This window comes from Chelon labrosus (genome assembly GCF_963514085.1).
Source record: "Chelon labrosus genome assembly, chromosome: 13".
Classification (NCBI taxonomy): domain Eukaryota; kingdom Metazoa; phylum Chordata; class Actinopteri; order Mugiliformes; family Mugilidae; genus Chelon; species Chelon labrosus.
In genome coordinates, this window is record NC_140346.1 from 13,889,461 (window position 1) to 13,908,696 (window position 19,236).

General features: G+C 40.8%; 1 protein-coding gene across 5 annotated transcripts in view; it reads right to left on the reverse strand.

Annotated features, from left to right (window-relative positions):
- myo18ab (myosin XVIIIA b) overlaps nt 1–19,236 on the reverse strand; it is a 100,188-nt gene that overhangs the window by 21,167 nt on the left and 59,785 nt on the right. For all 5 annotated transcript variants that reach the window (XR_014699411.1, XM_084559109.1, XM_084559108.1 and 2 more), the window contains 13 exons: nt 14,213–14,356; nt 13,706–13,795; nt 13,220–13,339; nt 9,981–10,092; nt 8,022–8,149; nt 6,141–6,295; nt 5,639–5,762; nt 4,880–4,987; nt 4,618–4,710; nt 3,311–3,421; nt 1,688–1,792; nt 717–863; nt 473–586 (listed from right to left, as the gene is read on the reverse strand). Coding sequence is in view for 4 of the 5 variants with exons in the window: in XM_084559109.1 (XP_084415235.1) it covers nt 473–586; nt 717–863; nt 1,688–1,792; nt 3,311–3,421; nt 4,618–4,710; nt 4,880–4,987; nt 5,639–5,762; nt 6,141–6,295; nt 8,022–8,149; nt 9,981–10,092; nt 13,220–13,339; nt 13,706–13,795; nt 14,213–14,356 (1,551 nt within the window). In the remaining variant the exon portion in view is untranslated. The remainder of the gene's footprint in view (nt 1–472; nt 587–716; nt 864–1,687; nt 1,793–3,310; nt 3,422–4,617; nt 4,711–4,879; nt 4,988–5,638; nt 5,763–6,140; nt 6,296–8,021; nt 8,150–9,980; nt 10,093–13,219; nt 13,340–13,705; nt 13,796–14,212; nt 14,357–19,236) is intronic.

The following is a 19,236-nucleotide window of genomic DNA, read 5'->3' on the forward strand; positions in this document are numbered from 1 at the left end:
AGGGGGGAGCTTATGACCTTTGAGGAGCTGTTCTGTCATTCATCTTTATTTACAGTCTATGGTTGAGACAAGGTGACTGACTTGGTATATTCCAGCTCTTTACCTTTAAAAACTCCTGCGTTGCTTTCACAGCATGTAAAGTGAAGACCAGAGGGAATAAGAAGAGAATGAGCTCCGAGGGAACAGGTGTGTCCTCTAAACCCTTACCTCTGGTGAAAGGCAATGACAGACGTATGCACTGCCACCCTGCTACCAGCACAGATGGTGGAGGCTTAAAAAGCATCAAAAATGCAAATCAAAAAAAAAAAAGATTTGACCAGCTTTAGATTTTTCCTCCAAAGTGAGAAGGATTTGCAGCAAACTCGATCGTACGCTTGATCAAAACTGCTGCCTGGCATTGTGTCGCTATAGAAACGTGTTTAGAAAGGCTGCTTTTATAGGATGAAAAGAGAGAGCAGAGAGCTTTACTGACCGCCTGTTTTGTTTTGGAGATGTCCTCCATCTGAACATGCAGGTCTTCAATCTCCACCTCCATGGACTTACGAGCTTTGACAGCAGCTGCACAGGTGAACTCAGACTCCTCCAGCTGAAAGAGACACGCATATGCAGGAAAATGAATAAGCCATAATTTATTTAGTTATTTAACTCCATTTTCCAAACTTTCTCCACACTTGGTGGAGTCTGTGGTACGATAAGTGATATACTTGTGGCTGTACCTGGTTCTTGAGTTGGGCGATCTCCCTCTTGCTGGGTGCATTGTTCTTTATGTGATCCAACATGATCTGGGCATCAGCCAGCAAAGCCTTGGTTCTCTTCAGGTCCTTTCTCAAGCGCTTCTCAGTCTCCACGTCACCAGTTCTCACCTTGGAGAAGAGTACAGTGAGATGTGATGACTCAGCTACGGTACATTTGAGTTGAATTTGCACACATCTCTCTCGCTCACTCTCTCTCTGGTAAATTTGTTCTCACTGAAACCTGGCCACAGCAAAATGAATCAACTTTCTGTCATATTAATTATCACTTTCCTGAAAGCAAAGGCCAAGGAGGAAGTTGTTAATTTATCACAGGCCTTAACTTAGCTGTGATTCACTGGAAAGCCTTACTCAAATTAAAACTGAAAAAGAAAAAGAAGTTCTAGTTGTCGTGTATTAAGTCATTAGCACAATAATTTTTTATCATATCACTTATTATATATTTATTAGTAATTGGGAAATTCACCAACTACCATTCATGCAAATGTTCACAGTATCAATCCCAACAATGTATTTAATTTATTATTAGACTCAATTCACTTTTTTAAAACTCTGTCTTTGACAGCCTCAGTCACATAGAAACCTAACATGTAATGGTTGGGCCATTTGTTGGACCATTTTGTAATAATGTTTGAATTTGCAAATATAATTACATAGCATTTTTAAGGGAAAACCTTTTTACAGTTGGTCTGTGCTGACTTTGGTAGAGATTCAATGGTGAATCTCTATCAAAGTCTGCATTAGACACTTGGCATATAGTTGATCCTCTCATGAAGCTCTCATGAAGCTCACAGAAGCTCATGAACCAGAGGAATTTCAGTTTATCTTGGTGGCATATAGTCACTCTAGATTAGTGGTCAATTTGGCCCGTTTCAGTAGCTATGGTGCTATAGGCCTAGGTTACAAGAAGACGACAAACATGATCCACTGCTTACATTATCCTGTGCAGACAGAAGCTTTGCCTCCAACTCTCTCTTCTCTCTCAGCACCTTCTGCTTCTCATCGTACTCTTCTTCGAGCTGGACTTCCATTTGCTTCAGCTACACATGCAAACACACAAACACAGAAATAAGTCAATTCATAGTTCGATCTGATCACACACAAGTTCATGAACCAACAAGGTAAGAGTGAAACTCAGTCAAGCTCTCCACTTCCTATATATGTTTCAATTGAAAAAAAGTCTATCTGTTAAATGAGGGAGTATCCCCTTTGAGACACTGGAAAGAGGTGAATGTGTCATGTAGTTTAATTCACAAAAACGAAATAACATAGTGGGAAAAGTTAGCTTTGTCTGTGAGGGTATTATTGGCACATCGTTTAGTTGCGACTTGGCTAAGAACACACACAACGCTCCCTTATTGGTCAACACTTAGTGTTTAACAGGACACAGAATCAGGCTCATATGGTGAGGCCCATCTGCTCAAGGCTGCCGAGGATAGAGCGTGTAATTTAATTATTCCCCTGGATGGTGGAGGCATCGTGGTGACCTGTAGAACGCATCCCTTGCTTAATGCTTTCATACCCGTTCTGAGACACTGGACTGACAGGTCAGTTTGTCATACGTGGAGCAGATAGTCTGGATGTGACAGTCGGAAAGCTTTTAATGTTCTGCAACACTGAGAAGTACATGTGCAACCAAACCAAACAACACCAGCTTAACACAGTATTTGTGCATCTCCTCCATCTTGGGCCCTGGGCCAGGTTAAACATTCTTTTGTCCATGTGCTGAAGTTGCAAACGGACAGCAGGAAGCAAGTGTTGCAACTTCCAGGTGGGTCATACAGTAGTAGTGTAGCTATACTATTATGTGCTAGCAAATAAAGTTAGTATTTCTATTTTTGTGGTGTGTTTCTACCATTTAGTGTTGCCTCTTGGTTTGACTAGCTGCTGGAAAGTATCGCTGCCCTCCACAGCTTGCTTAACAGATTACTGTTGAATGACAGGCTAGTATGAGCGGTAGCCCTCAATCATCTGAGCAAACCATGAGCAAAGTGCCCTTTAAAGTTTAGAAATGTCACAGCAAGGCAAGACTCGATTAGCTCATTTTGTTTGTAGCAAGAAGAACTACTTGAATGACTAGCAGCATAGTGTGAAGCCCTGTTATACAGGGAAGGTCTACACACTCCACGCAAATTAAGTACATCAAAAATACAGCGTCTCGTTGAAATAGTGTAATTTATATAATAGTGTTGGTCTAATGGTATAATGGCCTATAAGCTTGTGTATGTGTGTCACGGTGACTGCTGAAGGTCATACACTGTTTATAGGATATACAGCAAATAAACATATAGCAATCAACGGGAGAAAATAGTATGAGAATTATACTGATGTCAACAAAAAGATCAGTGACTGAATAAAAATGACCCCCTGGAGTCAAACATTACTGCACAGATGCTATATCCTATGTGGCGCATTTCTGCTGATCAAAGACCTCCAGTAAAGGGATACCGTATATACATGTTTCATTTCTCATTAAATTACATAGATATAAAAAAAATGAAAAAATGGCATGAATGTATTAAAATGTCTGCATGCACAGTCAATGCAATGAACCTGACCTTCTTGCTGCAGGACTGTCTGATCTCCTCCACCTCATCGTCTTTGCTCTCGATCTCTTTGGAATGAGTTTGACGCAAACGCTCCATCTCCATCTCCAGGCGCAGCTTAGCCTGAAAGAAACACAAAGAGCAGACATTAAGACGTTCTGCGCTTACCATAGAAGTAGATGTGGATACAAGCATAGTCCTGGTCATTGTCGTCATTATTACTAATAAACTACCACTGCTCAATCTAAAACCTCACATACGAAGCTGTTACCTTCACCTTCCATAACCGTTCTAGGCAGACTTTGTATTTCTCATGCTCCTTCTTGCTGATGTTGCCATCCCTTGGGATTGCTTCATCTATCACCAGCCCTCTTCTGCCGTTTGTCCACCACTACCATGTCCAGTTGGTTTGAGTCTTTGCCTGGCAGTTTCCAAGGCCTCAATGACAGCCTGTTGTTCTACTAAGGTGACCCTTTCCTCATCACACCGTTCTGCAGTTCCAATAGCTGGCTAACTTGTTTGATATATACAGTTTCCAATCACTGGCTGACCTCTGGGCGAGTGGTTTGACCGAATGGAAAGGCAATAGCAATTCAATTTACCACATGTTACAACTGACGTAAGCAGAAGAACATCTCTGAACGTGCAGTACATTGAAAATAAAACTACCTTGATAAGAAGGGGAGGGTAGGGAGCATTACATTGTATATCTACCTATAGATTGTGGTGTGCAGTAGAAGTTCTGATCCTCTGATCCGTTATGAATCAGACTGTTATGAAAGGCTATATTGCTGTACTCTGACCCCTAATGTTCACATCAAAACAAGGCTAGGCATTATGATTTATACTAATTTCAGTTTAAAGTCAGATTGTTTTTCAGGTAGAGACGACAGACGCAGTCCACTTGTCCAATGATGAGCCAGGTTGTATGAGCTACACGTTGCACGAAAAAGGTAAAGGTAGGACTGGAGTGATGGCGATTAACACTTTGCTTTTTATGCATTATCTCTGCTTACGAGAAGCGAGAGTGACAAGTTTGTTTGGGAGTTGTCGCAGCTCGTTCTCTACACATCAACCGGGCAGAAGGTTTTTCTTGTTTTTTCTCGCAACTATTCTGTGATTGGTCAGAAATTGGAAGTGGGCCGATGCTAATATTCACAGTGTGACCGCCAATCCCTCCCAGATAGAGATCAGCATACTGTGCGTGTGTGGTTGTATGCTGAATGAAAAAACGATCGACTGTCTACTGGTTGTGTAAATAAGTAACTATGAGGTAACTAACATGACAAGGTCGATGTTAGCAGTGTGTTTGTGTGTACCTGTTCCAACATCTGGATGGTGCCGGCCTGCTCATCCAGCTCTTCCTCTTGGTCCTTCACCTTGGCCTCCATGTCGCGAAGTTGTTTCCTCACCTGAGCAATAAACAAATACAGTGAACAACGAGGGTTTTTATTGGGGATGTGTACTGATGTCTTGACTGACTTTATTGTTAACGGAAATGTTGTAGCAGTGAATGCACAGTGGAGCAATACATACAATAAAACACAGTAATAAATAAATCAATAATGAAAGAAAGAAGACCTTGGCCAGTGATGCCTCGTCCTTGGACTCCTGGGAGTTGAGGTCCTGCAGCTCGGCCTCAAGCTGGTCAAGTTTCAGGTTTACTGCACACATTTCCAGGTCCTTGTCCTACGGGACAGATGGTTAGAGTGAGAACAGACTGGAAGCAATATCAGGAAATGATGATGTCGACATGGTACGACAGCTGACAGAGATTCATAATATTATTACTAAGATAACACACATGGTTAAGCAGGTCTAGAGGTGCCAGATTATAAATAAAGCTACTACTGAATATCTTATGAAAAGCAGGTTCTCAAAACTTATTTTGTTCTGTCTTTTCTTTTTGCATTTCTGTCGCAGCTAGTTACAGATGGGGCTGTAGCACCACGCTGGTAATTATTCTTGAGGTGCCAAGCACTATGGGACAGCCTGCAGCCAGAGTTTGTTGCCATCCCATCCTAAGTGCAGAAAATTTGGAATACATTCTCACCAAGAGCTAATGCCATCTGTGGGTTCTGTACTCTTTTAATGATAAATTATAAAGGTGTAAATAAAAGCAGATTTCCTCAAATAGCCACCCCTCATCAGCATGCATCCTTTTTGTTTTTGCTAACATATAATCAGTCGGTGCACTAGAAGTATGTGCAGTCTGCAGGGACGCAGACGGTGCAGGGGTCGTCGCGGACCTCATTCTCAGGCAGATGTTGCCCCATGTGGACACATGAATACAAAAAGCATGCACTGGTCTTTATCTGCCACAGTCTGGACCACACAGACCTCCAGCTGCTGCCGGAGGCTAAAGGCCTCCCCGGTCAGCATGTCTTTCTCCCGGGCCAGTTTCTCCCTCAAGCTCTTCTCCCTCTGCACGTCTTCCTGGACGGCACTCAGCTCGCTGTCAAACCTGCACACAAACGACATCACAGACAACTGATTAACACTGTGAAAACAATTAAAAACTACTACTACAAAGCAACAATGTGCGAAGGATCATGAAATATTGAATTACTTAAAATGTGCTGAGCTGAGAAAGAAACAAGATCCTATATATTATCCCTATTTTAACTACAGCATGCATAATCAGCAACACAGCCAGAGGGCATGTCCCTTGCTACTAGTCTCACATAGACACGCCGTACAGTAGCTTTATAAATGAGGGGAATTCTTTTCCTCTTTATCTGCACAGCACGAAGCTATAAACAATCTGAAACACAGTTCTTTATTTTTGCATATTGCTGCTACAGCAACACATGCAAACACGACTCTCTGCAGGTGTACTTACTTCCTCTGTTTCTTCTCCAGGTCGTGGTTGCGGCTCTGTTGGCCCTCCAGGTGAAGTTTGGTGTCCTGCAGCTCAGATGTCAGTCGCTGGGTTTTCTTCTTAAGCTGCTGGATGTTTCGCTGCGACTCCTCGTTATCAGCCTGCAGGTCGGTAATCTGTACGAAAACGAATACACACAGCAAATTAAATGAGAAAACTGGGCAATGTGTAACAATCGGAGAGACATTCAGGTGGAATAAAGCATACTAATAATATTCTGGACCTGTGATATTCAGTGTTTTGTAAAACATCGGCCTTTAGCTCAGGTGACAACTGCTCTCGTCCACTATTCTGTATACAGGTCAAAGCTTCAGGTGGTGGAGCGTGATAGGCAATTCAATCCCCAACCCCTCCACATGCTCAAGTGTCCTTGGGCGAGGCTGAACGTGAAGTTGAGCACTTTGCACGGCAGCTCTACTGGTGTGAGGGCGATGTGTGAATGGGTGGATGTAAAGTGCTTTGAGTACCATCAAGTTAGAGAAGCACTATATAACTGTAACCCTTACCATAACATACAGTACCAGTCAAAAGTTTGGACAAACTACTACTTTATTTGATCAGTTTTTTGTATTTTCTACATCATACGGTATATGAACATTTAAGTTATTTTGTTACGTAGTAAAAAGAGTTAAAGTAACACATTTTTTCACATTTTAAATTCCTTATATTGTGCAAAAGTATCAAAGATAATAGTGGCTAGTTTAACACTCCAATTTGGAGGTGGTTTCAGCAAAGAGATTAATTTACTGTTGGCTTTTCTAACCTTCTTTGTGTATTTGAGATGATTATTTGTGTCGGTAATGATGGTAGACAGAATAAAATTAAATAATTTACTGTAGTAACCCATATATTGGCTACACAAGTGGGAAAAAAATTAAGTGAAAAGACCAAAACCATGAGTTCCCTTGTCTGAAAAGGATAAGTCTACATAATTTTACATTAGTCTAATCATGGTGCTAGTTGATGGTAAGGGGTCAAGGTTACAGAGGCAATGACTGTGTCTACCAAATCTCATGGCAACCCATCCAGTAGTTAACCAGATATACCAATACAACTAAAGAGGTCAATATTATGGTGGCTGAATACATAAAGTCATTACATTTATCGGCTGGAAGCCATGAAAACTTATACAATAATTTTGTGTCATTACGTCCAATAGACAGAAAGACACACGACAGATGACAAGTGAAGTCACTAGAATGTATTCTCTAATGAATGTGGGGACACAATTTCATGACAATCCACCCAATCATGAAAATCCACACTCCTGGCAGACGCTGCAGGAGTGTGGCTACTGAATCATCGCTGAATCATCACCCGTTGAATGCAATGTTGAACTTTTTAAACACAAACCACCTCATTGCCTCATACGCGCATATCGGCAACACAACATTTGCACAAATCTTTCGCACAGTCGAACAACCTAAACAATAATCGCACAATATTGCACAACTAATTATTTATTTATTTTCTATACTTAGAGTAAACTATTTCCTTCATTTTAGTTTAGTTGTTTATTTTAGTTGTGTGAAGGGAACTCGCAAAGTAAGAACGTCGTTGCTCAGTGTAGCCTTTGCTGTGTTTATGACAATAAACTTGAATTCGTCAACTAAAATTCCTGCAATAATAAAATGTTGAATTTGAACTTAAGGGTTGATGTGGATTTCAGTTGGGTACTTATAAAGATGGTTTGCTTTTTATTGTAAACTAGAAATACCAATGGTACGGAATACGCAGATATTTTCTGTAATAAATATTGGATTTAGACAATAACGGTAGAGCAACAAATGTAATTTGATTTCATTCATTTCTGCAGGTAGTTGTGTATTAGAGGTGACTCACCCTCCTCTCCAGCTGCCGTTTGTTCTGCTGCTCCACCTCCAGCTTGTCATCAAACTCCTGCTGCAGCCTCTTCTTGGTGAACTCAATCTCCCTGATGGCTCGTTCATATTTCAGCCTCCACTCTCCTCCTGTTACATCAGCACATTCACAGCATGTTCGTATGCGTTATTACCTAGCTGCACACCTTCAATGCAACTTGTATGAGCACATCAAAATCATTTTCCTGTGCCTTGAATCTGGATTTCCAGGGACATTTCAATAGACCGGTGATTACGACATTTCTATGCTTTGAACGCTTAAATTCCAACGGCAAAAAAACAGCTTGGTCTGTGCAAAGGACAGGTGCAGAGAAACACGTCTTTGGTGCAGTCCTTTAAATAAAAGTTAAATACAAACTACACATACTTTATGTACTGATAATAATCTGGTGTGAAAACCCTTTCACGATCATTTCACCTCAACTATGGCACAAACAAACAAAGCCGCCGCAACCTATGCAACGCAAGTACACTTTGAGTAATCAATTCTACAGTCACAGAGCCTGTGTGCCACGCAAAGACAGCTGGCGCCTGTCTGCAGGGCCTTTGGAAGTAAATCCTTACTTCATTTTTCACTTTGAACTGATCCATTTGTAATGTACCTCTTTGACATTAGATTTTTCTTGGCTTTTGTCAAAGCATCGATCGGACACCACCCCTGCAGTTCCTGCACCTCGGCTGAAGAACACACACTGGGCTTTACTTACAATTTGAAAGGGAATTGCTGGTGTTGCAGTATGTGTGTGGGAGCATGTGTTAGTTCATTCAGGGAGCAGGAAAAAAAAAGAAAGAAGAAAAAACAAGTTTCCTATTGTGAGAGTGTGCAGAGACCACAGAGCTGTCGCTACAGCTCAGCGCTCATTCTTTTAAAAGATGTTTGTGTTGCTGACAGACTAATTGTGACAAGGCTTTTTGGTTAGTGTGGCTGTCTTGTGTTTGGAGTAGGTCTTGCAAACTTTAAATTATTTGATTGACACGCAATACAGACCATAACCACTATTTGAAAATACGAAGTTCAGTCATATTTTAAGCTTAAATGTGTCTCCAATGTGAGGATTTGCTACTTTTATTTGAGAAAATGACGTCATCTGTGCAGTAAAACATTTAATCAATAATGAAACTAAGTACTGGTTGCAGATTTAATTGGATTTAATCGGAAAGGATTTTTAGAGACTAAACCTTTGACCAATGCACCGATTCCAAGGTCGACTGCAAGTAAGCTGAAATACCGTCCAGTTGTGTCCGAGCTCTCCAAGCTATGAGTCGACTTTACAACACTGAGTGGGCAGCCCTAGACTGCAGTACATTGAACACTGATTTTCTCCTTCACACAGTAATTGAGATAGCCACATTATAAATATACAGTTATAAATATATTTCAGTGCGGCACAGTACTGGAAAATATATTTCCATGACGACTAAGCACAATTCATACACCGACACATATTGTGTACACTGGGTTTTAAATTTTCAGTCGAAAGTCTGTGGACCTTGAAAGTAGATTGTTTCGTGATCTATAAAATCCTAATTCCCATTAAGGACTGTATCTGTACATATATATCCTGTTTTGTTTTAGTAGGCTGAAAAATATGAATTCTTTATCATTTCTAGTCGATGCCATTCTATTTGGTGTCTGAACACCTTTTTACACAGCAATCTGCTAAACAGTTACTTAGACTAAGGTCGTCCCACGTCAACAGCTGTCAATCAAGCTTGATCCGTAAACACTCACACAGCCCCGAGAAGACGTCTAATCAATCAAACGCCTGCGTGGGCGGCCAGCAGCTTGAGCCGGCTTCTTGACAATTAGCATTTTTATGAGCGTGTTTTTAAAACGGCACGACATAAATATCCGAAGCCACGGCTGATTGGTAAATACTCCTGCGCCGGTAGAGCCCCTGTGTGTAGGACTGCGTCTGACCTGTGTCGTCATCATCGATCTCTCCATTAAGTTCAGAAGCCCTGATGAGTCGAGCCTCCATCACTTCCATCTCCATGGACTCCGTCTGTTTCTTCATGCTTTCGAATTTGGCCTGGGGGACGAGGGAGAGGAAGCATTTTCTATTACAACACAAACACATTAGTCTCCATAGTTTAATCAAGGGATTCTTAAGGTTTTCGTGTGTAGGAGCCCAAGCAGGGACATATCAAACACCGCAGAGACCCACCGGACTAGAATGTTCTGATGATTGATGGGGGATTGAAATTTTTCAGATGAGAGAAAACACAAACATCATTATTAATGTTGTCATGATGGGGTTTGCAGGCCAGAGCAAGTGTGTTTAGAGTGGATCTGCTGACAAAATCTTCTAATTTTTGACACGGCAACAAACAAATTCTTCTAATATTTAATTTGTGCCACTTCTCCACATCACAAATTGCGTCTGGTAGTCACAGATCACAGTTAACAGAGTGACGAAGAAGCAAATTGCAAAGCTCTCTGGTTAAAAACCTGACATAAATGCAGCCATTTTACAGTTTTGTATTGTGTTCCCAACAAAGGATAAAAGAAACACTGTACTAAGATATGAATGTGAAAGTGGATTTTATATGAAATAATATTTTTTATAGTAATAGTAAAGTAAAGTTTGGTTATATCATATATAAAAAGGGCAGACAGTGGCTACATTTGAAAACAACCACACAAATAATCTATAAACTGTATTTTATTCTATAGTTTACATTATACATAGGTAGTTTAACCGAGTGTGGAAAGATCTGAACAATCCAATCCAGACTACGCCAGATATGTGCATACATCTGGTCCCTTCCATAGAGAAGTTTCCAGTGCATATCCACATTGTGCTTCTGCCTCAAAGAAAAATAAATCATTCCTGCATTTCTATCAGCTGGGTAATTTGAAGTCAATCTAACTACCTGAGCAGTCACCTGAAAGAAAAATCTGTCCCAACAAAGCCAAAAGAAAATGGAAAAACATCATGTCAAATATGTCAGTGGTGAACTAAATGGATGGTGGGTACAGGGCTAGTGCAGCGGTGGAAAAAAATGGCCTGACAACATGATTTCACAATTATGGTCATCTGGCTTATAGCTTTTATGTGTGGGTGTGGGTGTGTGTGTGTGTGTGTGTGTGTGTGTGTGTGTGTGTGTGTGTGTGTGTGTGTATGTGTCGCAGAGTGAGGTGGAGAAGAGAATGCTTGTGCGGAAAAACAGGGCTGTGTCCTTGTATGGAAGGAAGACTCTGAGTTTTCCACAAAATTTCATGAGACCCTGGCGTCTGTTGTTCTAGTGTCTTAATAAAAGCCCCTCATTATGTTGCTATCCCAGCTATTAAAAACTATTCAGACAGTATATTACGGCAATAGAATAACATTATGAGTTTTGTATCAGTCTTTAAATTACCGTAATAACGCGGATATTGGATTTAGCGTCAATTAGCAGCAGTCTGTGCAGTTCACATACAGGAATACTAAACAACATGCTTTTGAGACGTGTTACTCTATTGGCAAATCTACGTTAGATTGTAAGATTAAATACAGAATCAGTAAATAAATCTAATTTATGGTAAATAGTTGACTTTCCATCTAACTTTGCTAGTTAGCTCTTATAAAGTTAAGCTAGTTCATGTTACGTCTGGAGTCGTTTCCTCCGTATTTTGACCAACTCTCTTTAAATAATTGTAAAGCTCCACGGTCTAAAAGTCAAAAGCACAAACATCGTGTTTTAAAAAGTGGCAGTAACATAAAATTTTAATAATGAACAACACAGAGATGCTTTCGGGCTCAACAGAAGAAACAACGCAAGCACAACGTTGCAGAAAATATATCCAAATTGTTATGACAGTTCTCTCTGTTTAGCGGTTGCTCTGGTAACATGTTGTTGGCAACTGTACTAGTGATTTCTCATTATTTCATTTTGAATACCACTTCTACTCCGCCTACTACAACTACTACAGGAATTGCTGTAGAATAACTGTTATTGTCTGACAAACTCCCACTGTACTTACTTCAGGTCTTTTTTGCTCTTTGGTAACATTTTGTGGATACAGCCAGCTCGGAGTGAAACAGGTATCTTTAATTCCTCCTAACTGACTTTGCTAATGATTATATCTCATCGTTAGTCATGAATATGTGACATTTATAAGGATGAAACAACCAAGAGATTGTTTTATATTGGATTATTTTTAGTGTTTACACATCATTGTGATTGTCATTTTTAATGGGTGACTAATCAAACAAAATAATACCTCAAGTAATGAACTACAGCGTGTCTCAGATTGAATAAATCGCCACCAAATGTTAGCACTGACATGGATGACTGCATGCAGTTTCAGAACAATCAATGGCAGGAGGAGGGTTGGAAGCTGCGGCACTTTAAATAGATCCTCATACAACATCCAGCTAAAGAAAGAGGATGAGCAGACTGAGCAACTGTTGCATTGTGGAAATGTGCGTGGCAAAAAGCGGTAATAAAATGTTGTATGGGATATAATTCACCATAATCCATGGTTTGGTGTCAACTGTATAAACTGCTATACTATTTGCCTCGCTGTGTTGGAGACGTACTTTAAAGGGAGAATGTTTTGTATCTCTAAGCTGGAAGAGTTTTTGTTGCATTTAGCGAGTGCAACAAAAGAAAGAGTGAAATTGTCTGCACCGGAGACATTAACAAGACATAACACACTCTCTTATGCAGTTTGAGTTCTGGGAGTCTTCAGCCTCAGCTTGGTTCATGTATAGACAGATGCATAGTTCACATTAGGAGATGCAATGAAGATGACATGAAATACGATTCTGTGCTCTCCAGCCCGACACTCACCTCGTACTTATTGTCTCTCTCCTATTGTGGCCACTGATTTTTGTTTTTAGAGTATCAATTTGCTTGGCAGGTATGAGAGTCAAAGAAACAAAGCTAGTGTTTGTGTCTTTCAGTTGTAACGTCCTCGCTACGTGCCCTGCTAGAATCCAGCTAAAAATGTGGATTTGAGAACCTCCTGTTTCAAAATGGCACATTAAATTCACCGTCATTGTAATTATTGGTTGATAAGTTTAAATGGAGCTGACCAGTAAGTGCAGCAAATGACACATACGTATATGATACACATAACTAAATATATATGGGGATATTTAGTGTTAAGCGTACAAACATGCATCCTCCATTTCCTCCATTGTGTGCGTTTGTCTGTGTTTATGTCTCTACCTGTAGGTCCTTCATGTCCTTCTCCAGGCGGAGTCTCTCTGAGGTTTCCGTCTCCAGCAGCTGGGAGGCCGACTCCCCGGTGTTCCGCTCATCAGCAAGCTCAGATGACAGCTCCGTGATCTGATACACCGCAGACCCAAACGCACATTAAGTGTCAAGCATTCGTCTGTGCTGCGTTAATGTGTAGCTCAGAAGAGACCGCTAGGAATTGTGTCATTGAGTTTTAAGCGAGCTTGGGGATTTCATCCAGTAATTTGCTACTGATGAATTACAGCTCTCACCAGTTATTTAAGATGGTGATGAACTAAATGTTATTACATAATGTTGTACATTAAAGGTAAAGGGTACATCTAGATTAGAGTTAAGGCATTTAGTTGAGATGGTTAAGCTAAGGAGATACGGAATGCAACGCAATATGTCAATGGAAGGTCCATACAAAGATAGAAACACATGTTAGTGTGTGTAAGTGTGTGATTGTGTGTTTACCCGGCTCTCGAGACGGTCGCTGTTGAGTCTCAGCTCATTTCTTTCTTTCTCCACCTTCTCCAGCTTATGCTTCAGCTGCTGGATCTCCTCCTGATAGGGGTAACATGGAAGGTGTTGGAGACGTACATGAGTGCAAATAAAGTGTATGGTGTTTTCCCTCTGCACTATTTCTGATATTTTATGGATATGATGCAGTTTGGTGGATTAAATATTATCATAGGGCAAAGACTGCTTTAAATACCAATACTACGGCGAAGTTTCAATCAATAAAGGAATAACACAAAGCAGAAAATATTTGAATAAATTGTTCAATTTCAAAAAGAAAAAGGCACAAAAACACGTACTTCTATTCAAAGTCTGCACTTGTTGTCAAAAATCCATCAGTCTCACATTCCACTAGAAAAACACCTGCTGTTTCCTGTCTAATACCAGTTGTTGTGCCTCTAAAGAAATCAACTTAAAAGCCCACATCACTCACAATCATCCTACTAATGTGTGTGTACTTACGTCTTTGCCACGAATCTGTTCCTCAGTGAGCTGCACCTCTATCAGAGGTCTGACGGTGGTGAAGAGCTTCCACCACGGCCAGCCTTTGACGCCGCGGTTCTTCTTTATGTTCTTCTGGATGCAGCGGATGGCCAGATCCTGGATCTGTAACACAAGCACGCATTTGTATTTGGAATAGATTGGCACAAAGGTATGGTGCACTTTTGCTGAAAGAGTACTTATTTTTCGGAAGAAGCATAATGGATTGAAACCGAAGATAATGGCTGTGACTTCACACGCTGAGGCAATGTCGGAAGCTTAACTGCTATTTATCACAGTTATACCAATTATATTAGACAGCCCTTAGCGGAGTATCTGATTTTCTTCTGGTGTGATACAGTTCAGAACTCACTCAATGTGTCCTTCAAAAATTAGCAGGCTATCCACTTTATGTCCCTTATCTTTGTTAGAAGAAATTCTCCCAGTTTGGTGTTTGCAACAATGCAATCTAGATTTCTGACCTGAATACATATTGCAGTGTCTCACACAAAAGAAGCTACAGAGGTTTTTCTGCAAGGTAATTGAAGCTTGAACACGGGCTACTGTCGACCGTAGCCCACGCCAACACCATAAACACCGTCAGTCTGACACTTCTAATATGCGGCTCTCGCTCTGTAAACTCTCAGCTCTACCAAAACGTTCATCTATTGCATGGTTAAAAAAAAAAAACAAGCTCTACAACCACAGTAACACATGTGAACTAATAGAACACAATATAACTGAACAATAAACACATGAGCTTATCATAATGTGCAGATATGTATAACCTATATGAAACGGCATCGTCAATAGCAATGTTGTAAAATAGGATAGTTAAAAACAAATGCGGTATTTCTCTGAAGCCTTCTCCATGTATAGCAGCTAAAGGTCTAATAACTTTGACATTCAACAACAAATTGTTGATTTGCAGCCTCCTTCTCTCTGATACCGCAGGACGTTTGGTGAAGTTGTTAATTGACTGTCGAGAGGGTTTGGACCGTTCCTCTGTTAGCGTTAGCGGATGCTTTTTCAGATGAGTGTGCATTGCAGTAAAATATTTGTTGTATTTCAGGACTAACTTTGCATGTCTTGGACATATGGACCTCATCTAGTAAAGTATTTCCACACACTTGATGAACCACTGCAATGACCCACTGAGCTCCTGTGTTCACCTGTCTTCTAGGAGGCGTCCGTGTTGTTATTGTCACGTGATCAGTGACTAGTCTATTTCGTGCTTAAAGCGTCATGGCACAACAGTAAAGTCAACTAGTCGGTACAAACCCTAGTTTGGTGTTATATTTCTATTTTCTCCTCCCTGTGGGACATGTTGCACACCTTGGATAACACTGGCAAGCTTTCAGTTTCAAGCCTCACCATCACAGTGTGATGCTATGTCTGCATCACACACACAAGATAATAAAACACTGAACCAGTCCAGTGGTGAGTAGTAGTAGTGGCTCCTTTTCAAACACACACTTGTTGCAAGCTATCCCCGTCTTGCCTCCCAATTTCCATCTGCTTGTTAACTATATGAGGTAACAATAATTACAGGCAGTAATGACCAAAAACTGTATAAGAATCAAACGCGCAGGGAATAAGGACCACAGATGAGTGTCAGGCAAGACAATGTCCACAATGTGTCTGCTTTGTTGACCAGTCCATGAAGTGTTCAGAATATAGTTAACAGCAAGGAAGAGTAGTAGGCTTGATGAGTGAATTGTGAAATACTGATCTGATCCATTTCACTTTATTTTTCCACCAATGCCACATCCAATTCCCAAATTCTTCCTTAGATGCCAAAAAAAAAAAGTTTTCACACAGAAAGAAAAGACAACTCAAAAATGGTATGATCTAATCAAGCAGCAGCTTTCGTAGCTTATTAAAGCTGCTTCCAGATAGAACATTTCAGGATGCTTCTCAGCTAGAGCTAGGACGGCATTACTCTCAAAGGTCAGTTGCCATTAAAATATCCATCTATTTAGAGAAAACTGGACATACTTTCTCATTTCAACAGGATAAAAACAACACTGAAACAAATCAAGTCTTTACACAACAGTCCAATTTAAGTTAACTACAGCAGGACCTAGTAGGAGATAACTCCTCATATTTACTTACTATTCTTCCTCTTCTCGTGCAGCGTCTGTCTACTCTCTACATGCCGCACCTACTCTTCATGCCATCCAGGTCCTCTGTTATTCAACGTGTTTGCATTAATATGATTACCTGATGACCAGGTTACTAAGGTAATCAGAGAACCTGTTTACCTGCACTGTAGTAACCTGGTTACTGTGAACCAAGTCGGTAATCTGAACAGCAACACAAGACAAATGATGGAATATTTAGAATATATATGTGAAATTACTTCTCCTTTCATTTACTTGCTCAGCTCTTGCTTTCCCGTTTACCTGTGTGTTGTTCTTTTAATGCAATAACACTTTATTTGCACTCTAGAAAAAAAATCACTCTTGAACTCCACTCATCCAAAAGACTTCTTAATCAAAATCTCTGAAAATGTTTTAATCTCGGACTAGTTAAGGGTTACCAGACCATAACTGTAGTGGTGGAGAAATGCATACTGCTGTGCTTCCACACTGAAAAAAAGAAAAAGGGTTAACACAGCAGATGTGTTAATGTGGTGAGAGGATGGAGAATTTCTGCCTGAATGAAGAGTTGGCAAGGTCAGCCGGAGCTATTTGGAGATCTTCTGCAGGATCGGTATGCACAGAAGTGAATCGAAAAGGTCAGTTTTTCTTGTTTTTTCATGCTACACCACAGGGGTGCCCAACACGTCAATCGCGATCGAACGGTAGAACGTTCGCAACATTCGCTGGCAGATTAAAAAAAATAAAATGTTTTAGATGTTAGTCCAATATCTATCCTAACTACGGCATTTGACACTTGGTTGATGGGCAGACTCACTAGCAGCAGGTCAGCCTATTTTCAATCTTCTACAAGACTGCCAATGTAAGATGATCTTCTAATATAAAGTAAACTATGGTCCACTGCCCTCTACCTCTCCTTTACACCTGGCACACAGCGGGTCGCTACATAGCCCCCTAATTTTAAACACACACCCATCAAGATGCACGTCTGTCTGAGCCCACCTGTTCCTAGTTGCGGAGGTGTTGTGGGGGTTCTGTCTTCAGGCAACTATTTAATTAGGCTCAGTTTTGGCTGGCTGGGAGTGGAATCCCCCACGTTCCTCCACTCTCAGCTGACTGCAGGGCTTCAAAGCAGCCAGCGAGTGGATTTCTTTTCTATTCTCCCACAATAAAGCTCGGCTCCAACTTCCCTTCATTCCTCCCTTTGCATATTCTTCTCCTCATTTACACTTATTTCTGCTAATGCTTTGAAAGCTGCTACGCCAGTGAAAGGGAATAGGGGAGGATCCTGAAGGCAGGCCAACAGAGTACGACTGATTTTATGTTGTGGCGAAATAAAAGAGAGCCCAAGGAAATTTAGGAAACGTTTCTAAGTATTGTTAGTGCCAAAACTACCCAACAAATTCAATGATGATGATTTGAAGAGTTCCTTCTGGTGACGAATGCGTGAGACTGTTCTCATTTTGCTGGACTTACAGCTAAACCTTGAGATTCTTTATGAAATTAAAGGTTTCTTTTGTAAACCCGGGTTCTCTGAGTAGGATGAGGAAGAAGTCTCACAATGGCATACAACCCCTTCTGTGTTCCTAGCGCATATACCATTACTGTAGCCCTGAGCGTCTCTTAGTCATGACTTTGATCGTGATGAATGACAACCTTATACTGCCAAGCCCAATTATTTTTGGACCCTGACACAAATTTTGCAATGGTGACTGTTCAGTTACAGAAATAAAGGCTCAAAATACAGACGCTCTGGTTTAAATTGAGGGTGTTCACATCCAAATTGGAGGGAAAGTGGTCCTCTCTCTTTCAAGAGACTAAAGTTAATTGGACAACTGGCTGTTTCGTGGGCAGGTGTGGGATATTTATCCATTATTCGATTATATTTCTTCCGCAAACAATGCAAGTAAAACAGGTTCTGCTAAGGATGCAAAAATAAACCATCATAGAGATAGTAGTAGAGATAGTTTGGCAACTTAAAAAAGGCCTGGACATCCACAGAAGACAACAGTAGTGGATTGTCAGATTCTGTGTAATGCTGACTACTGAGGTGATTTAGAAAAGCCACTAACCAAGTCTGAGACAGCACAAAAATGCCTATAAAATGCACCCTAGCAACTAATTCCTTGCAGTGGTCAGGAAAAAATGAACCCCTTTCCAATTATACAAGATTACAATGTACCCTAAGTGAAAATACTCAAAAACAGTCCTTCAGGGAAGACGGAGTAGTGAACTGAAACCAAATGCCCTTGGAAAGTAATAGCAGATGGAAGAAATGTGCCCTGTGCAGCAAGAAAAAAGCTGGAACACACACACACAGACACACACACACAAGATACTTATCTACCGTACATATAAAAACAAATTAACTCTGTTAAAATGAGAAAACACCTAAAGTAACACACACACAAAGTCATTTTGAAGAACTTCTCAGTGCACGGTGGTGACGTTGTCCAGGCTTACTGTTTGTAAGCCTTACTCTGGTGGAAAAACACCACACACATTCACACAGGACCATACATGCGCAGAGAAGAAAAGAGCAAATTCCTCTAAAATCGTAACTTGTGAAGAATCCAAAAAGCTCATTTCATTGCAACGTAAATCTGACCGACTTTGAACCTTTGAACTCCTTTGTCATTCCCTGGCAACACTTCTTACAGCTGAACATACAACGGGGCGGCATTGATTGTGGGCGTAAAGCATCTCTACAGTATTTGTAGTATGCGGTGTAAAGCCAATGTGGGACCGCCTCCTTGTGGCTGCACTACTGACACCCACTGGTTGGTGCAGATGGCTCTGCAGGTGGTGGTGGCACCAACGGATCATGGCATAAACTTTATCGACTCCTAAGCCGAGATGATGTTGGATCAAGTAAAACTGATGCCCTTCATAGAGTTTTCTTGT